This window comes from Drosophila grimshawi, unplaced genomic scaffold (genome assembly GCF_018153295.1).
Source record: "Drosophila grimshawi isolate 15287-2541.00 unplaced genomic scaffold, ASM1815329v1 contig_184, whole genome shotgun sequence".
In the NCBI taxonomy this organism is placed as follows: Eukaryota; Metazoa; Arthropoda; class Insecta; order Diptera; family Drosophilidae; genus Drosophila; species Drosophila grimshawi.
In genome coordinates this window covers 43,745-60,826 of record NW_025062956.1, presented here as the reverse complement: position 1 = coordinate 60,826, position 17,082 = coordinate 43,745, and the positions used below count along the sequence as shown (strand labels likewise).

At 39.0% G+C, this 17,082-nt stretch overlaps 7 protein-coding genes across 10 annotated transcripts; 6 read left to right on the top strand and 1 right to left on the bottom strand.

The window, feature by feature from the left end:
- Positions 1-1,200: 1,200 nt before the first annotated feature.
- Positions 1,201-2,338, top strand: LOC6559805 (lipopolysaccharide-induced tumor necrosis factor-alpha factor homolog). Its single transcript, XM_001987748.2, has 2 exons — positions 1,201-1,587; positions 2,119-2,338. The coding sequence occupies exons 1-2, from the start codon at positions 1,283-1,285 to the stop codon at positions 2,219-2,221; spliced, it is 408 nt and encodes a 135-aa protein (XP_001987784.1). The 5' UTR covers positions 1,201-1,282; the 3' UTR covers positions 2,222-2,338.
- Positions 2,339-3,322: 984 nt separating this feature from the next.
- On the top strand, positions 3,323-3,998 carry LOC6560288 (lipopolysaccharide-induced tumor necrosis factor-alpha factor). Its single transcript, XM_001987747.2, has 2 exons — positions 3,323-3,607; positions 3,724-3,998. Exons 1-2 carry the CDS (start codon positions 3,402-3,404, stop codon positions 3,824-3,826), a joined length of 309 nt encoding a protein of 102 aa, XP_001987783.1. The 5' UTR covers positions 3,323-3,401; the 3' UTR covers positions 3,827-3,998.
- Positions 3,999-4,364: 366 nt separating this feature from the next.
- On the top strand, positions 4,365-5,250 carry LOC116804992 (lipopolysaccharide-induced tumor necrosis factor-alpha factor homolog). Its single transcript, XM_032734440.1, has 2 exons — positions 4,365-4,756; positions 5,029-5,250. The coding sequence occupies exons 1-2, from the start codon at positions 4,413-4,415 to the stop codon at positions 5,135-5,137; spliced, it is 453 nt and encodes a 150-aa protein (XP_032590331.1). The 5' UTR covers positions 4,365-4,412; the 3' UTR covers positions 5,138-5,250.
- Positions 5,251-7,186: 1,936 nt separating this feature from the next.
- On the top strand, positions 7,187-9,096 carry LOC6560287 (lipopolysaccharide-induced tumor necrosis factor-alpha factor homolog). Its single transcript, XM_032734680.1, has 3 exons — positions 7,187-7,301; positions 8,598-8,732; positions 8,795-9,096. The coding sequence occupies exons 2-3, from the start codon at positions 8,602-8,604 to the stop codon at positions 8,895-8,897; spliced, it is 234 nt and encodes a 77-aa protein (XP_032590571.1). The 5' UTR covers positions 7,187-7,301; positions 8,598-8,601; the 3' UTR covers positions 8,898-9,096.
- A 172-nt stretch (positions 9,097-9,268) lies between these two features.
- LOC6560286 (lipopolysaccharide-induced tumor necrosis factor-alpha factor homolog) lies at positions 9,269-10,060 on the top strand. The gene is made up of 3 exons (XM_001987745.2): positions 9,269-9,625; positions 9,679-9,808; positions 9,886-10,060. Exons 1-3 carry the CDS (start codon positions 9,541-9,543, stop codon positions 9,986-9,988), a joined length of 318 nt encoding a protein of 105 aa, XP_001987781.1. The 5' UTR covers positions 9,269-9,540; the 3' UTR covers positions 9,989-10,060.
- A 623-nt stretch (positions 10,061-10,683) lies between these two features.
- On the top strand, positions 10,684-12,834 carry LOC6559754 (lipopolysaccharide-induced tumor necrosis factor-alpha factor homolog). 4 transcript variants are annotated; one of them, XM_032734223.2, is made up of 3 exons: positions 10,684-10,809; positions 10,978-11,113; positions 11,166-11,688. In XM_032734223.2, the coding sequence occupies exons 1-3, from the start codon at positions 10,755-10,757 to the stop codon at positions 11,266-11,268; spliced, it is 294 nt and encodes a 97-aa protein (XP_032590114.1). In that variant the 5' UTR covers positions 10,684-10,754; the 3' UTR covers positions 11,269-11,688. The 4 variants fall into 4 exon arrangements, with proteins under 4 accessions (XP_032590114.1, XP_001987780.1, XP_043070683.1 ...); XM_001987744.3 differs by having other exon boundaries at positions 10,684-10,908; XM_043214748.1 differs by lacking the exons at positions 10,978-11,113; positions 11,166-11,688 and adding exons at positions 12,365-12,500; positions 12,553-12,834 and having other exon boundaries at positions 10,704-10,908.
- A 2,882-nt stretch (positions 12,835-15,716) lies between these two features.
- LOC122322470 lies at positions 15,717-17,068 on the bottom strand. Its single transcript, XM_043214756.1, has 3 exons — positions 17,029-17,068; positions 15,801-16,286; positions 15,717-15,724 (listed from the first exon to the last, which is right to left on the bottom strand). Exons 1-3 carry the CDS (start codon positions 17,066-17,068, stop codon positions 15,717-15,719), a joined length of 534 nt encoding a protein of 177 aa, XP_043070691.1.
- Between the last annotated feature and the right edge of the window lie 14 nt (positions 17,069-17,082).

Genomic DNA, 17,082 nt, shown 5'->3' with positions numbered 1-17,082 from the left:
TGTTATTTCTTCTGTTGCTGTCTTTTTTTTATTTTCTTCGTTTTGATCACAGCCAACTCGTATTTGCTTAACATTATTTTCATGGCTCGACTGTTGAACGCTTGAACTTGAAAGCGCCAAGGTGGACTGAAAAAGTCAAACGCTATAAGAAAAGCTTTCACTAATATCAGAAAGCTCTGCCTACCCATTCACAATATATATTTATTGCGTGGGTCGCGTGTGTGAGCTTTTGCTTGGCTAACGTTTTGAGACTGTCTCTCTTTTCAAAGAGACAGTTGCGCTGATAAGCAAAATTATTGCTTGTCAGTGTCCATCAATAAATAATTTATTGTTATTGTCAGTGTCTGAGCCGCGCTTTAGGTTTGGTATTTGGTTCGTATCGATCGCTTTTTAATATAAAGGAATATGTTTTAAGCTGTTTTATCACTTAAGCTTTTAGTTAAATATTTGAGAAGCTATGACGTCAATTGCTAAGACCTATTTCCTAGTGATACCTTAGTCGTTATAATTAGATTATTCTGAGATCTTGCAATGCCCTGTTGCAAAAAGGGGGAAACGGGTCGATTGGGCTTAATGTCACAATTTAATTATGTCTTTAAATCAACTGTCTGAAAAGATAAATAGAGCAAATTTGTTGGAAACCCCTTGCTAAATATCTCTTTAATAAAAATTTAGTTACCAAAATACATTTTGTAGACTATAATATTGAATGACAATAACAATATTATTGGTAGGCACACATTCTTCTTCTCCCACTTCAATAATTATTAAGCTTTTATATAAAACAGAGTAGTAAGCAGTCAGTCACTGTGCACAACTGCAATTTATCGCTGGCTAATTAATAATATATATGTTTAGCTTTTTATAACACGTTAAGTGTATCATTGTTGTGAAATACTCAGACCCAGCTCCCTTCGAGCGAAACAAAAGCTCAGCTCAAATGTGAGGAGACGTCACAGAATTGTGAATCATGGCTGCATTCGTACTGATCTTTAAATAAATATACATTTAAAAGCAAGTATAGGTAAGCGGAAACAAGCTAACTAACTGCACTAATTTGCCAAACAAAGTGGCAAGGTGTTTGCCAGATAATCGCAGAGAAGGGAACCAAAACAGCAAATCAACTGATAAGATACGCCTAATTTTTGCTCGCAGCTATAGGCTTATTCGTATAGTCGGGCAACAGTATTCTGGCAGGCCTCAGTTGAACGCCAGCCCGCAAGTCGTGCAGTTGAGCGAGAGTCCGGCGAACAGAGTCATCAGTAAGACACAAGAACCCAATATGGACAGCAAGCAGCCGCCGCCATATAGCGCAATGCCGCAGCCTCAACCCGGTTTTACTGCCGCACAAACCTATCAGCCGTATCCGGCTGGGCCCACACAGCCGCCCCTCTATCCCCCTATGCCACAGCCGCCGCAACAATCCACGGTGATCATACAGACGACGACCACATCGAATTTGGTGCCCATTGGCAGTGGACCAACGCGCATCCGCTGCCCATCCTGTCAGGCGGAGGTGGTGACCACCGTTAAGAGTACACCCTCCAGTCGCACCCATTGCTGGGCCCTCATTCTCTGTCTGTTCATGTAAGTATATGGGTGGACAGATGAATCACTTCAAACAATATCAATTGCTATGTGAAGCGTATACAACAAAGTGACATTCGCTCAAACCAGACGCTTATCTTTGTGATTGTAGTTGTATATATAAGAATGTGTGCGTGTGTCGGAGTTTGTGTGTGTGTGTGTGTGTGTTATCTCAACTGGCTGTGGAGTTCAGTGAGATAACGTAGGAAAAACAACTGCGTTAAACTGCCACAATGCCATATTTCAATGAGAAAAAAGGTTTTATTGGAGTACTTTTCTAAATAGTTAAAAAAAACACTTCTGCAGGCGCTATCAAATACTTGTATACGTTAGAATGTAAGGCCAGTCATCATTCATACAAATATATTTATACAATATTTACAAAGTAGCTCAAAAACACTTGCTCATAAAAACTATAAAAGCTATTCACTTGCTGAACTAGTTATTGCTCTGTATGCGCAATTTTGGATAATATTTTCATCAGTTTGTAAATTCATTAATAATGAAAAACATTTCTCCTCTCTTCTACAGCTGTTGGCCGTGTGTTTGCCTGCCCTACTGCATGGATTCCTGCCAGAATGCCGATCATTACTGCCCCAACTGCAGCTCCTATATAGGCACCTACGACAATTAATATATATATATATATATATATATATATTTGATCTATATATCTTCACACTGAACGAATTATAATATTGTTGACTAAGCGAAACGAAAAGATTGTAAATATACGAGTATATCAAATTAATAACTATTATTATTATTTGCAACAACTTTTATCGCACAGTATTCCCTTGGAATTTTTGAGAACTTTATTCTTTATTGTATTTTTTAAAACACTTTCGCTCTATATACAAATAAATGTATTTGTTGTAGTCAAGATAGATCACGTATTTATTTCAATAAAGAAATGAGAATCAATTATAGATTAAAAAATGTCTTCATATTTTAAGCGGCATACTAACTAATAATAAATAAATACTTAATGTTTTGTGGATCACAACTTTTATTATCTTTTATTAGTACAGTCCACAAAGCTATCTCAGATTACGAGATCTCTGAAGAGGAAGACTTGACTTAAAAAGTTGGGAAAAGTTAGTGAATAAGTTGCATATGCAAGTTGCTGAATACCTAGATGAACTTTGTAATTTGTACTTTCTGAGACTTATTTACCAGAAATCTGGAGCCCTGTAAAAAGTGTCAATTCCCTGGCTGACTTCTTTTCACTTTGGGTCAATAAGTATCTGTAAAAGGGCATCAAAGGGCACACCTTCGATAATAGCTATAATTTCTTAAGATATAATCTTGCAATATGATGGAAATATACCTTGCCCTATCCCATATTAATCATCGACAGCTGTCTGTCGATTAGAGGATTCCAACATATTTTCAATGCTTATCAGCAGTTTTTGAAATATATTAACTAAGAATTAGTCAGCTTTATATCAATGCTAGTTGTAAATACTTAACTAACGGATAATTCGCAATTGTTCGTATGGCTACTATAGCGATGACTCAACTCTCAAATTGAACGTAATAATAACAGACTAATCGTACAAAATCCCCGTCTCTATAACTTTAACTCTCTCTCTCTCTCCCTCCCTCTCTCTCCCTCCCTCTCTCTCTCTCTCTCTCTATCTGTCTGTTTGTCTCTTTTTGTTATGCTTATCAGTTATGGCGCACATTACAAGATAACGCATTTCTATATATTAATGAGACAACTCAATTGGCCAACACACAAAGTAGGTTTCAGTTGAAAGAAAACGTTCAAACCGTTCGGTTAAACACTTAACAAACGATTCTTAGGCAACATGAGTCAGGGATATACACCAGCGCAGACCTACCAGCCCGGAGGACCAGTAATTATACAGACAACAACCACATCGAATGTGGTGCCCATCGGGAGTCATCCATCGCAGGTTCAGTGCCCCTCCTGTCATGCCAATATCCTGACCACTGTGAAGCGTCAGCCCACAGGACGTACACATTGCTTTGCCTTGATCTTGTGCCTATTCCTGTAAGTTCACAAATCACAAATGATCATCAGTGCGCAATCAGCGCTCGTTCATTCGCCGATGAATCATGCGGCGTTCCTTATCTGTCTTTTTATAATGGACTTTCATTGCTTTGCAGATGCTGGCCCTGTGTTTGTGTGCCCTACTGCATTGACTCGTGTCAGAATGCCGAACACTCCTGCCCCAATTGCGGAGCTTACATTGGCACATACGAAAGCTAGCCCAACAACCCTCTATAACTAGAAATTGTTTATTTTCGATTAGCTAACTTAGACTAAAAATAAAACAATATGTGTCATAAGATATATAGTAAAGTGATATGGTACCTGTATAAAACCAAAGACTACAAAAAAAATGTTTCTGAAAATTAAAATATATAAATATTTTATCGAATCACTTAATTGGTGTAAATAAAATAATTGAACACGAAATTATAATAAATTCTTTTTATTATGCATTCATCAGAAAGGAGCTTTTGACGCTTGTACAAATAGAATATAAATTCAGTTTAATCGCGAACACTTACATAAATATATCATTATAGTAAAAAGATAACAAAAAATCCCTCTTTTACCAGAAGCTATTTACCGATAATCCCTATCAGCAACACCGCTTCAATACTTATGTTATCGTTCGTTATCAGTAAATATTTATAGATAATTTTTATTGGTCATACTGATTACTATTAACAATGTTCAGTTTCTGCATAGCCAATTTATTAGAACAATAAAGTGCAAACTGAATAGTTTGGTTTTCGCTGGGATAATAATAAAGACATTCACTGACAGAAGATATCACAGAACAGTCATGGAAAAAACGGATCCACCTCCATACACACAGCAACCAATGCCGCAGGAGCAGACACTGCCACCGATTGCATCGACTCAGCCGCCGATTAGTGTTACGCCAGCGCAGACCTATCAGCCGTATCCTGGTGGACCAACACAGCCGCCGCTCTATCCGCCTATGGCACAGCAGTCGGGCCCAACCACGGTTGTCATACACACAACACACACAAGACCCTTAGTGCCCGTTGGCACGGATCCGCAATTCTTACGTTGCCCATTCTGCCAAAACGATGTGGTCACCACGATTCACAAGGCGCCCACCTTAACAACGCACATGTGGGCCATGGGCTTATGCCTAATTGGGTAAGATATTAGTACCGAAGTAAGCCCTCTGGCCTCATGAGTAAAACACTTCTTAGTCACTATTAATTATATTGTTATCTAGAAAACCTTCAATCATTTGTTGAATATGATACAATCCACAAAATGTTTGACAATTGTGCTGACAAAACAGTATAAAAGCTCACAATCTAAACGACTAAACGACGAATAAGACACGAATACACAATATTTTATCTAATCGCTCTTTCTCTCTCTCTCTCTCTCTCTCTCTCTATCGCTCTCTCTTTTAATAGGTGCTGGCCTTGTGTTTGTATACCGTATTGCATGGATACCTGCAAGTCGACCGATCATTACTGTCCCGTCTGCAAAGCCCTTGTGGGCCAACGAGTGTTAAATTTGTAGTGAATTACTTACTCGAGTGTGGCTAATTAAAGGAACTGACCTAATGTGACAGAGCTTTGTTAACTTAGTTCAAGTGATTAATAATAATAAAACAACGACGCAACGGAAACTAATTTAGATACGAGCATTTTATTTTATCGTTGATGACGCTTATTGGTTTTATTCTGTATTCTGTGGACTCGCACAAGTTTTCAATTTCGAGAAAGTAATTTCAATGATAAAATCAAGTGAGAACGTTGCAGTCGGAAATAAACGACTGCAGAATACTCTGATACCAGTGTGAAACGAGCAGATAACAACAGCACATGACAAAGATCATTTTTGTTCAATAACAATGTGAAAGCTTTGCTTATGGCTACTATTGACATAAGCACAACAAAAAATTTTAACATTAGCAAAAGTAGTTTTGAAATTGAATTTAAATAATAAATTTATTTGCATACTTTTGTGCATTTCAATTAAATGTGGTTTGTGTCCACACTCACTCAAAGCTTTGGAGAACTGCACATAATAATTTTATATTTTATCCACAACAACTTATGTCTTACAGTCTTATCTATTTTACAGTTTTTTGCATTCATGACTACATTTAACACAAGGTGGCGCTGTGAAAGTTCACCAACCGAGTGAACAATAGTTTTATTAGAGCTCCAATAGGGTTGAACCTATAATTTAATTTCAAGAACAACTGTGGTGTTAGATAAACAATTTTCTTTATATTTATAATTTTGGCAAACTTTCGCTCCCTTAAAATGTATTTTTCGAATTTAACTGTCCGCCAGATACTCATTCCGCCACCTAGCGAAGTTAGTATACTCCACAAGGAGAGGGTTGCCCACTCCATAGAAAATACGAGCTTCTTTGTGTCGCTTTCTTTCAAAATCTTTGTTCAGTTGGTTTTTATTCTCAGTAGACGACGCTAGTTGCTTCAATTATTGAAATAATATTTTGAACTCAGATAATAAAATTTGATTATTTGTACGCATGTGCATACATTCCTTATCGTGAAATTAATTCTGCTAATAATTGCATTTTATAGAAACGAGTGGCTGCTAAACATGCCATACAACAAATTGTATCCAGAGCCTCAGGCAAACGACGCTGACCTGTCCGACTAGAAAGTGCCACCAAGTGCGCCACCCCCGTATGTTATGCCACGTCCACCGACCGAAGTGATTAATGTGGTGCACTATTTTCGAATTCTGATTGTGTATTTGTTCGGTGTATCTAATTGCATTCAATTGCCTCCCTTACACACAGCTGCTGGCCATACGTCTGTTTGCCTGCCTGGGCGAATTCTGAGCGACTCGACGGCTACGGGACATAATAGCATTAAGAAAATAAACCATGACAATAACCCTATACATTTAATATAAACAATAGGATCTCCATATTCGTATGGAGTCTTGAATTGTCTACTCTGCAGTAAAATTACTGCTGAATCAGCAGTAATGTTCTGAGTTACTTAGAAATCAGCTGAATTGTCTTCTGTATTCTGCGATTTGTGTGAATATCTTATACTCACAAATCTTCGACATATAACAGAGCACACACTCCTTTGATTTGAAACTGCATCTCCGTTTTATGTTATCAGCAAAAAGTCAAATATCAAATTTACAAAAATATTATTTTTATGAGTCTTGGCTGCCGCAGGCATTGAAATTTCTAACTTGTGTTTCAGCAACATATTGCTGCAAATCACGTGTTGAGACAGTTGAGAAATGTTGTGAATACAATTGTCATGGCACTGTGGTTCATGGGCAATTTGTTTAAACTTTAATTGAAGTTGTTTGAAAATCATTACATTTAGACATTATTAATGTAATTAACAGAAGAAGAAGTTTAACGAGTTATTACTACATATTTCTATGAAAAATACATACTTAAACTGTTTCTAATGATATGTTGTGAATGTTAACCATTTACCATTTAACCATACACAGAAGAAATGTATTCTAACCGAAGTAAAAAGAGAGCAGATAACCACTGTGCATCGCCTGAGGTTAATCAGTTGCCTTTGCGGCTCATCTGCGGTGTGAACTTCAGAACGTTTTCGTTGCCACACCGTGCAACAAGTTCGCGACAGGAGCGCTTTTTAAAAGAAATTGTATCTGAGGTGTCTCTCTTCGAACTACAAATATTTTGTATAGGCGTACTTATCACTGTAAGTGTGTAAATTGAAATCTTCCTGTGAGCAAATAATCTCATTATCTTTAACGATGGATCATCATTTTTATTTACCTATTTGAACTGGAAAGGTTACCTAATATTTAAATGATAAGCATTAGACGTAACTTAGATAAAAGTAAACAATATGAAAAGTGTGAAAAGTGCAATTGCGTTGTTAAATTACTCTGTTAATGTTTATTAGTTAAATGTGTGCGCAGGCAAGGCTTACGCATTGTCTACGTGAGTAGTGAGAGTTAATGAAAATGGCGATACACCCAAAAATATTAAGGGCACTCCCCGATTAACACATAGACACATGTTCGATAGTGTGGGAAATTATAAGTAGTTGTTGTAATGAATGGAACCCGTGCTTTTTTTGCTTGTTTTCGAATTGGGGAAGGGGCCAGTTCCATTGAATGACGTAATCGTCTTTCTGGTGGCGCCACAACTGACGTCCCTCAAAACTGATAATTATACCGCTAAGGACATATGATTGGCATAAATCAAATGCACATATATAATATATACATTAATGGCAATAATGATAATAGTCTATGAGAAGAGAATAATAATAGACATAGTCTTTTTGATTATTTAACTAATGCCAAAAGCAAGCTCAATTTTTGATTAGTTTTAGGTATATTCAATAACTGTTGATACATTTTAAAAAGCTGCTTTACATTTTCTCTAGTGAACTGCAATCCTTTTCGATTCCTGCGCACAAATCAAATACATTTTAAAGATATCTGTAGTTCACTTCAAAATCGGCATCGTTCGAAAAACTTTCTATAGGTCTAATTTGCTTTTCAATACGTCCAAAAGCTAAAATCGGTCTACGTTGCCATTGTTTTTGTGGATCAGCTCTATGCCCCATCATTTTTTCCCAATTAACTGAGTTTATAAATTAGGTTTGGTTTTTCAACCGTGCAGTGTTTTCGGCAATAACACATGCTTTCTAAAATCTATATGCGAAAACTGTATTTCGGCTTTGTACTATTTATAGATCCGTAGCTGTATAGCTGTATGATGTCAAAAGGTGTCAGCTTGAGGGGTAGAGTTATTAAAATTAATTTGCCTGACACATGCCAAGCAATTACTATAAAGCTTCAAATACCATTAGCCCTAGAGTCATGTTATCATGTTGTGCTTGTTTTAAAAAGTGTAGTTTCCCGATGACATTGCACTGATTGCAACGGTAATTGTCACGCAAAGTGCAGCTCAACTCAAGGTCAACCACGGACTCCAATCGATAAGACATAGTACATATGCATATATCTTGTATATTCAACAGTAAAATGTCCACACCTGTCGGTCCAAAGCCCTCCAATGTGGTATGCCCCAATTGTCATCAGCAGGTGGTAACGCGCACCGAGGCCAAGGCCACAACAAAGACGCACATAATAGCTCTAATTTTGTGCCTCACGTGGTAAGCACCAAAAGCCAAAAGCCATAATTGTTCTTCACTTATTTGTTCGTATTTACTTCCAGTTGCTGGCCCTGCGCCTGCTGTTTGTATTGCACCGATTGTGCGCGCAACATGGATCATTATTGCCCCTCGTGCAAGGCTTTTGTCGGCCACTATGAGCGTTAAGGCCACCTGCCTCATGAGCATGTTATTGCCATGTCGATGTTTCCAATAGCCACGTACATTTTTTATATATGTGTTCTTACGCACGGTCAAACTACGCTTAAGCAAATGTTATTCTATTTATTTATAATAATAACTGCTTACTACATTTATAAACTCACTGATATACAAATATATACTATATAGATAATTGAAACTCTAAATACATATGAGACATCACTGACAAAAAAAAAATAATAATAACAAAATATAAGGGGAAAATTGTTGAACCTTTTGCAAACTGCTAAATATTACAAGAAACATGTGTTAACATTTAAAATTGCAATAGATAGAACTACTATATGCATAATTAATGAGAAACAGTTGCTTTTGAACATTTTTATACAAACATTTATTCGATAATGAAATTCAATTTACGACTGTCCCACACTGCATTTAATCTTTATTCGTGTGCCATTATTTTGATGCTAGACCAAAACAAATTATAATTGAGTGTATTTCGACCTTAATAAAGAAATCGAATATTGAAATTAATTTCTAACTGCAACTAAATGTTTTCGATATTATGCGATAATTATTCATACGCACTGTATGCCCCCGTCAGTTCAGACAATAAAACCTGCTGCATTTATATTATTGTATCAGAATGGAGATGGACCTCAAGCACACAAACCACCTATCTATGATCACGGCTGCTCCTGCAGCTCCAGTGGTGATGCTTAACGCGAATGGTAAGTAGTAATAGAACATAAAGGTTATAACTGAAGATGAACTATTGCTGCAGCTATGCCACTGATGGGCCGTACGCCGCAGCTCATCAAATGCTCGAATTGCCACAATTTGATGCAGACGCGATTGGAGCGACGAGCGAACAAAAACACGCATATACTAGCCCTCCTTCTCTGTCTAACTGGGTGAGCCGCTGGTGTTGCATACATTTTATGTATTATGTATATCCGGAATTTGTACAATCGGAATTTCTTTTGTTTAGGCTATGGTGCTTTATGCCACTACCCTACTGTCTAAAGAGTTGCCGCAGTTTGGATCATTATTGCAGCTGCTGTAATCAGTATCTGGGAAAAGCCGTCAACTAATTTTCCAACTGTGTCATGTCATTGCTAAGTGCTTAAATTAAAACCAAATCATTAAGTTGGCAATAAAAAACATTTGAGCAAACACAATCCAAATATGAGGGCTTTTTTTAAGGGATGGTAGAATTTACATGGAGAAGCTTGAATACCCTTTGTTAACTAAAAAGCTATAAGTGATCAAGAACTTGCACTGCTTGATTTAAATATTTACTTATAGAAATAACAAGAAATTGAATTAAATTATTTTGAGAGCTGTTTAAAACGGAGCAGTAAGCTGAAAAAATGAACAAACCAGTTTGCAAGATAACTCATGAATATTTTATGGTCTTTGATCTCAAATGATAATCAAGATGAGAAATTGGATATAAAACAAGGGTATAAAAAGACAGCTGCTTTTACTATTTACTGCTGCATCTTCTCCTACTTCATCTGCGCTACTTTTTATTTTAAAATATGTATTTCCAACAAGATATATGAAGATAATTATATTGAATAAGAATATAGATTTATCGAGCTCATCATATTAATTCTGCGATCTCCCTTCTGCTGGCCTTTGCTGAAATTGTAGATATATAGTGGGAACTCCCTTTAAGCCGCATACTGACTAATCAAAATGCACTCACACTTGCTGCTTTTGTTGTGTACATCTATCGTGCCACAGTTCTAATGACCGACAGTCATTTATTGTTACTCAGTTACGCGAAGGCCCCCAAGCGGAGCAGACCTCTCGAACGGCAGACCTGACGAATGCATAAGTACATAAGTACAAATGGAATCGAGTTCGAATCTTTATCCGAAAGTGGCAGATGCACCGCCGCAATATGGTGAGTTTGGTGGACCTTCGATGATACCAACGGAGACGTTGTATTCATCGCCTCCAGCGGCAGTAATTACCGTGCAGCAACCCAACGTATTTATGCAAGGTTAATGAGCTGTCAAGCCAGATTCGCACACAAGTTAATATAACACCAAATTACCCACTGATCACACAGGTGGGACACAAACTCATTTAGGTCCAATGTCGACAATGGCTACCTGCCCCTCGTGTCAGGCCCGACAGTTTACAACGGTTAACCATGAGCCCAGCACTAAGACACATCTTCTCGCATTGCTCATCTGTCTAGTGGGGTAAGTAGCGGAAATCGCTCAAGGATCAATAATCCTCTTATCTGACTTGCAGCGGCATCTGTTGCTGTTGCATACCCTACTGTGTGAAATCATGCCAGACCGCCACGCACACCTGCTCCAGCTGCGGCGCCTACATCGGCTCCCATCAGAACTGAAGCCTCTGCGATATGTTTTCAGAATGCAGTGATGTCTAAAAGATATTCAATTTAATTCAATAAGCTATACAAACTCAAGTGTTTTTCTATTTGCGGAATATATTTTTAATGTTTTTTTTATATTGATGAAGTGCACATTTTAACTTTCTACAAATTAAATCGAAAATTGATCATTTCTTTGCAAAACGAATTTTAAATCTTAAAACACGAAATAAACATATATACTATATTACTATTTTTATCAGTCACCAACCGATCTACGCAGTTAGCAGAATTATGAGCTGATGTGAGCTTGAGCCGGAAAGCGGCCACTTCCTGGAAGTTTCTTTCCTTTGCTAATGCGTCCAGAGTTTCTGTTATTGTAATTCGGAATCACTTTTTGTATTATGTACATCCCTAATAAACCAGTTTGCAAGATAACTCATGAATATTTTATGGTCTTTGATCTCAAATGATAATCAAGATGAGAAATTGGATATAAAACAAGGGTATAAAAAGACAGCTGCTTTTACTATTTATTGCTGCATCTTCTCCTACTTCATCTGCGCTACTTTTTATTTTAAAATATGTATTTCCAACAAGATCTATGAAGATAATTATATTGAATAAGAATATAGATTTATCGAGCTCATCATATTAATTCTGCGATCTCCCTTCTGCTGGCCTTTGCTGAAATTGACGATATATAGTGGAAACTGCCTTTAAGCCGGATACTGACTAATCAAAATGCACTCACACTTGCTGCTTTTGTTGTGTACATCTATCGTGCCACAGTTCTAATGACCGACAGTCATTTATTGTTACTCAGTTACGCGGAGGGTCCCAACCGGAGCAGACCTCTCGAACGGCAGACTTGACAAGTGCATAAGTGCATAAGTACCAGTTGACCAAATGGAATCGAAAGTGGCAGATGCACCGCCGCAATATGATGAGTTTTGTGGACCTTCGAAGATACCAACGGAGACGTTGTATTCATCGCCTCCAGCGGCAGTAATTACCGTGCAGCAACCCAACGTATTTATGCAAGGTTAATGAGCTGTCAAGCCAGATTCGCAGACAAGTTAATATAACACCAAATTACCCACTGATCCCACAGGTTGGACACAAACTCATTTAGGTCCAATGTCGGCAATGGCCACCTGCCCCTCGTGTCAGGCCCGACAGTTTACAACGGTTAACCATGAGCCCAACACTAAGACACATCTTCTCGCATTGCTCATCTGTATAATGGGGTAAGTAGCGGAAATCACTCAAGGATCAATAATCCTCTTATCTGACTTGCAGCGGCATCTGTTGCTGTTGCATACCCTACTGTGTGAAATCATGCCAGACCGCCACGCACACCTGCTCCAGCTGCGGCGCCTACATCGGCTCCCATCAGAACTGAAGCCTCTGCGATATGTTTTCAGAATGCAGTGATGTCTAAAAGATATTCAATTTAATTCGATAAGCTATACAAACTCAAGTGTTTTTCCTTTTGCGGAATATATTTTTAATGTTTTTTTTATATTGATGAAGTGCACATTTTAACTTTCTACAAATTAAATCGAAAATTGATCAAGCTCATTTCTTTGCAAAACGAATTTTAAATCTTAAAACACGAAATAAACATATATACTATATTACTATTTTTATCAGTCACCAACCGATCTACGCAGTTAGCAGAATGATGAGCTGATGTGAGCTTGAGCCGGAAAGCGGCCACTTCCTGGAAGCTTCTTTCCTTTGCTCATGCGTCCAGAGTTTCTGTTATCGTAATTTGCCACTTTGTGTGTTATGAATAATGAATCTGAGAGAAACAAAAATTATGTGAACATTTTGTAATTATATAACTCATTTGCTAGATTTAGGAATAGTTCGTAATATTTTTTTGACTATAAAAATATTTATATCTTAATTTATTGAAATCTTTCCTGATCACAATTGCTGTTGCGAAATTACTTAAATTTTTTCTGAAATCAATTTTTATATCTGCGATGCACCATAATGACAGTAATATATTTAGCTATGGAAATTTGTACAAAAAATTAAGTCTTTCAAATCTCTGAGATCAAACAGACAGACAGAGATACCCAGATGGAGTCATTTACACATATACTTAAGCCCTCAATAGGGTTAACTTCATTCACAATATTAATTCCACAACCCTATTAGTCTATAGTATAGATAAGGTATAATAGTATTGGTTTTGTGCAATGTCCGTCATGCTGTCTGTCTGTCTGTCTGCCTTAACGAACGCGACTTTTTTCGACACACTTAGAGATAGAGACTTGAAACTTGGAACACATAATGGTCTGTGCCCGCGTCAGACAAAGTTTAAAAATTGGAGTGCTAGTCCACTTCGCATATCGATAAAGCCACATATCTCTCACAGTTTTAAGGTTATAGTCACCAAATTTACTTGTTATGTTGTTGGCGAAGTTCTTAAAATAAAGGCATGTGTCACACCCTTCTCACCTCCTCAAATTAGACATATATGTTACGCCCACACCTGTGCCGATAGTCGCCAATGCCGATATTTCGGCAAGTGTAAATCGATAAGCCTGCAGATCTTCCACAATTTTAAAGATAGAGTGACCAAACTTGGAAGATAACTTGCTGGTAACTTCGTCCTAAGATTGAAAACTATGTTTCTGGTAACTCGACTAGGTTAGGGTAGGTTATATCGGCTGTCAGCCCGATGGGCTGACACACTTAGGCCATATTTGGCCCGTTGTGATACCGAATGTGATCTAGGGGGTGTTTCCTTCTGCAGTCGTGCCTCCAAAGCATTTCTAACATTCAAACATTTGACCAGCCAGATGCGTTTATGAATTTTGCTATGTTGGCCGGTCTCATGTGTCGGAGCTCTGATAAATCAATTAGGGAGTAGTTTCCCAGGATTTCCAGCCTTTTCCTAGCAAGTGCTGGGCAGTGGCAGAAGAAATGTTCCGGAGATTCCACTTCCTCCTCGTCTTTGCAGCTTCTGCAAAAGTCACTGTATGGCACCTGGAGTCTGTTTGCATGAATGCCGACCAGCCAGTGCCCAGTTAGAGCCCGGGTCACTGCAGAACAGTTGGTCCGACTTAGAGTGCACAGCGCTTTGCTGCCCTTGGAGTTGATAATTGGCCATGTATTGTATGCTATGCGGGCACAGGTGCCACTTTGCCATTTTCTGCATGACCTGCGCCTGTACTCTTCCTTGATGTTAAGCTTACAGGTAGCTAGAGGCATACTTATACCTTCCTTGTCCGCGAGGAGTGGTAGTATAGTAACTTTCCTAGCTAGCTCATCGGCTTTCCAGTTGCCTTCAATGTCCTGGTGGCCAGGGACCCATATTAGGCTAATAACATGCTGTTTAGCCATCTCGTGTAGAGATTTGCGACAGCTTGTTACTAATATCGAATTTGAAGATATCGAGCTGATGGATTTAATTGCTGCCTGACTGTCAATATATATGTTTATATTGCTAGGGCTAACTTTGAGCCTTTCTAGGCAGTCTATAGCTTCCTTTATGGCCAGTACCTCAGCATGAAAAACACTGCAGTGTGTTGGAAGGCTGAAGGATAACTGTATGTTGAGTTGCTAGGAGGAGACCCCTCCGCCTACGCGGTTGTCTAGTTTGGAGCCGTCTGTAAAAAAGGTTATGGTCGCCGAAGGAGGGGGGTGCCATGAACCCATTCCTCCCTTTGAGGGAAGTATATGTTGAAGGGAGTTTCCAGTTGTGGCATGCAGTAATCTGATTTTGAAGGGATAATCGGCTTCCCTTCTAGGATTGAGGCATGGCCAGCGCTCTGTGTAGCCCAGGCGAGGGATTCTCAAAGTCTTATGGCCATGAGTGTTGCATTTTCCATTCCTTGTCTTTCCAGACAAGGGATATCCAGGATAGCGTTAAGTGCCTCACTAGGTGTGGTACGAAGCGCCCCTGATATGCATAGTTCTTGTTTAGTTTAGAAAGGGTGGTTTTCTTTTTTAAACAGGGCCACCATACTGCGACGCCATACAAAAGTATAGGACTGACTATAGATGTGTATAACCATTGAACGATATTTGGGGACATGCCCCATTTCAGACCAATGGATTTCCTACACGTGTATAGGGCGACTGTTGCCTTCTTAACCCGTGATTGGATATTTAGGTTCCAGTCTAGTTTCCTATCGAGTGTCAGTCCTAGGAAATTGGCACTGTTGTTGAAGATCAGATTCACATTTAGTCGGGGTGGGACAAGAGAAGGGTTTTATTTGGGTTTACCCCTAATCCACTCCCCTTTGCCAAGCATGAAAGTATGTTTAGTTTACTAGTCATGAGGTCACAGAGAGTTTGTGGGTATTTTCCTCTGAAAATTACAGCAACGTCATCTGCGTATGCAACTATTTGGCAGCTGCCCCCCTCCATGTCCCACAGCAGTTTGTTAATTGCTACGTTCCATAGTAGGGGTGACAGGACGCCGCCTTGTGGCGTACCTCTGCTTACGAACCTGAAGAGAGTTAACGACCCTAGTGTGGATATCACAGTCCTGCAAGTGAGCAATTGACTGATCAATTCGACCGTACCGGTATCAATCCCCAGTCTCAGCAGAGCTCCAGTTATGGCTGCCGGAGTGACGTTGTTAAAGGCGCCCTCAATGTCGAGGAACGCTATTAGGGTGTACTCCTTATGGAGTAAAGTGTGAAGGGCAGTATCTGTGGATCTGCCCTTCCTGTAAGCATGTTGGGACTCCGACATAAGCCTGGGGTCAATGGATGCTTTGAGATGGAGACTTATAAGTCGTTCCAGGGTCTTTAGCATGAAAGATGACACACTGATGGGTCTGAAATCTTTGGCGCTGGTGTGCGATGGCTTCCCAGCTTTGGGTATGAAGGTTATTTTTGACTGGAACCATGTCGGTGGGATGCGACCAGTCTTCAGAATCTTCCCGAAGATCTCATGTAGCCAGTTTAGGGTTGTATTTCCCGCCTTTTGTAGTTGGACTGAGCTTATTTGATCTGGGCCTGGAGATTTGAACAGCTTGAAGCTGGTCACTGCCCACTTGATGTTACCTTTGTGTATAAGAGACTTCAAAGATGTATTCTCTATACAGTTGGTTTCTGCGCAGCTCGGGGTCTGCTCGGAGCAGCCAGGGAAGTATGTTTTAAGTAAGTGACTCTTCACAGGAGACCGACCAAGAGTTTTCATCCTTTTTCAGATAACCTAGTGTGGGTGTGGTTTTTGATAAAACTTTTCTAAGTCTTGCAGCTTTATTAGTTGAATCAATATCTGTGCAGAAATCTCTCCAAGACTTTCTTTTTTCCCGTCTGGTGGCTTTTTTGTATTCAGCCAGACTTGATTCGTATTTAGACCACTGCAGCTCGTTATTTTGCGCTTTCGCTGCATTGAAGAGAGACCTGCAACTTTGTCTAAGGACATTTAGTTGAGGTGTCCACCATGGTGGTTTTTTCTTGTGTACTGGCTTACTGATAGGGCAAGCTGCCTTAAAAGCCTTATTACATGCTATGGTGAAAGTCTCTGGTAGATTGCAGAGATGAGCTTAGTTGTCCGGGCCTTGAGGAATTTTTGCCAACCGGTAACTCGACTAAGGGACCGATAAAAAATTGGATGGCCACGCCCAATCCGTCTCCCTAAGCCGATACAGCTGTTAAGACCATATATCTCACACACTCTGAAAGGTAGTCACCAAATCTGAAAGGAAATATCCGGAAAAACAAATTTTGGACCACGCCCACCCTTACCCCCAAAAACGATAAAAGCCTAAATCTCCCGCAATTTAAGAACTACAGTTACCAAACTTTAAAGGTAGATTACTAAGATCGTACTCCAACATTTTTTTTGACCACG

Coding starts and splice junctions, on each gene's coding strand:
- LOC6559805 (XM_001987748.2), top strand. CDS start 1,283: ATGGACAGCAAGCAGCCGCCGCCATATAGCGCAATGCCGCAGCCTCAA. Junction 1,588..2,118: donor CTCATTCTCTGTCTGTTCAT/GTAAGTATATGG, acceptor TCTCTTCTACAG/CTGTTGGCCGTGTGTTTGCC.
- LOC6560288 (XM_001987747.2), top strand. CDS start 3,402: ATGAGTCAGGGATATACACCAGCGCAGACCTACCAGCCCGGAGGACCA. Junction 3,608..3,723: donor TTGATCTTGTGCCTATTCCT/GTAAGTTCACAA, acceptor ATTGCTTTGCAG/ATGCTGGCCCTGTGTTTGTG.
- LOC116804992 (XM_032734440.1), top strand. CDS start 4,413: ATGGAAAAAACGGATCCACCTCCATACACACAGCAACCAATGCCGCAG. Junction 4,757..5,028: donor ATGGGCTTATGCCTAATTGG/GTAAGATATTAG, acceptor CTCTTTTAATAG/GTGCTGGCCTTGTGTTTGTA.
- LOC6560287 (XM_032734680.1), top strand. CDS start 8,602: ATGTCCACACCTGTCGGTCCAAAGCCCTCCAATGTGGTATGCCCCAAT. Junction 8,733..8,794: donor CTAATTTTGTGCCTCACGTG/GTAAGCACCAAA, acceptor ATTTACTTCCAG/TTGCTGGCCCTGCGCCTGCT.
- LOC6560286 (XM_001987745.2), top strand. CDS start 9,541: ATGGAGATGGACCTCAAGCACACAAACCACCTATCTATGATCACGGCT. Junction 9,626..9,678: donor GGTGATGCTTAACGCGAATG/GTAAGTAGTAAT, acceptor CTATTGCTGCAG/CTATGCCACTGATGGGCCGT. Junction 9,809..9,885: donor CTCCTTCTCTGTCTAACTGG/GTGAGCCGCTGG, acceptor TCTTTTGTTTAG/GCTATGGTGCTTTATGCCAC.
- LOC6559754 (XM_043214748.1), top strand. CDS start 10,755: ATGGAATCGAGTTCGAATCTTTATCCGAAAGTGGCAGATGCACCGCCG. Junction 10,909..12,364: donor ACCCAACGTATTTATGCAAG/GTTAATGAGCTG, acceptor CTGATCCCACAG/GTTGGACACAAACTCATTTA. Junction 12,501..12,552: donor TTGCTCATCTGTATAATGGG/GTAAGTAGCGGA, acceptor TCTGACTTGCAG/CGGCATCTGTTGCTGTTGCA.
- LOC122322470 (XM_043214756.1), bottom strand. CDS start 17,068: ATGTTGGAGTACGATCTTAGTAATCTACCTTTAAAGTTTG. Junction 16,287..17,028: donor TAATCTACCTTTAAAGTTTG/GTAACTGTAGTT, acceptor TTATACACAAAG/GTAACATCAAGTGGGCAGTG.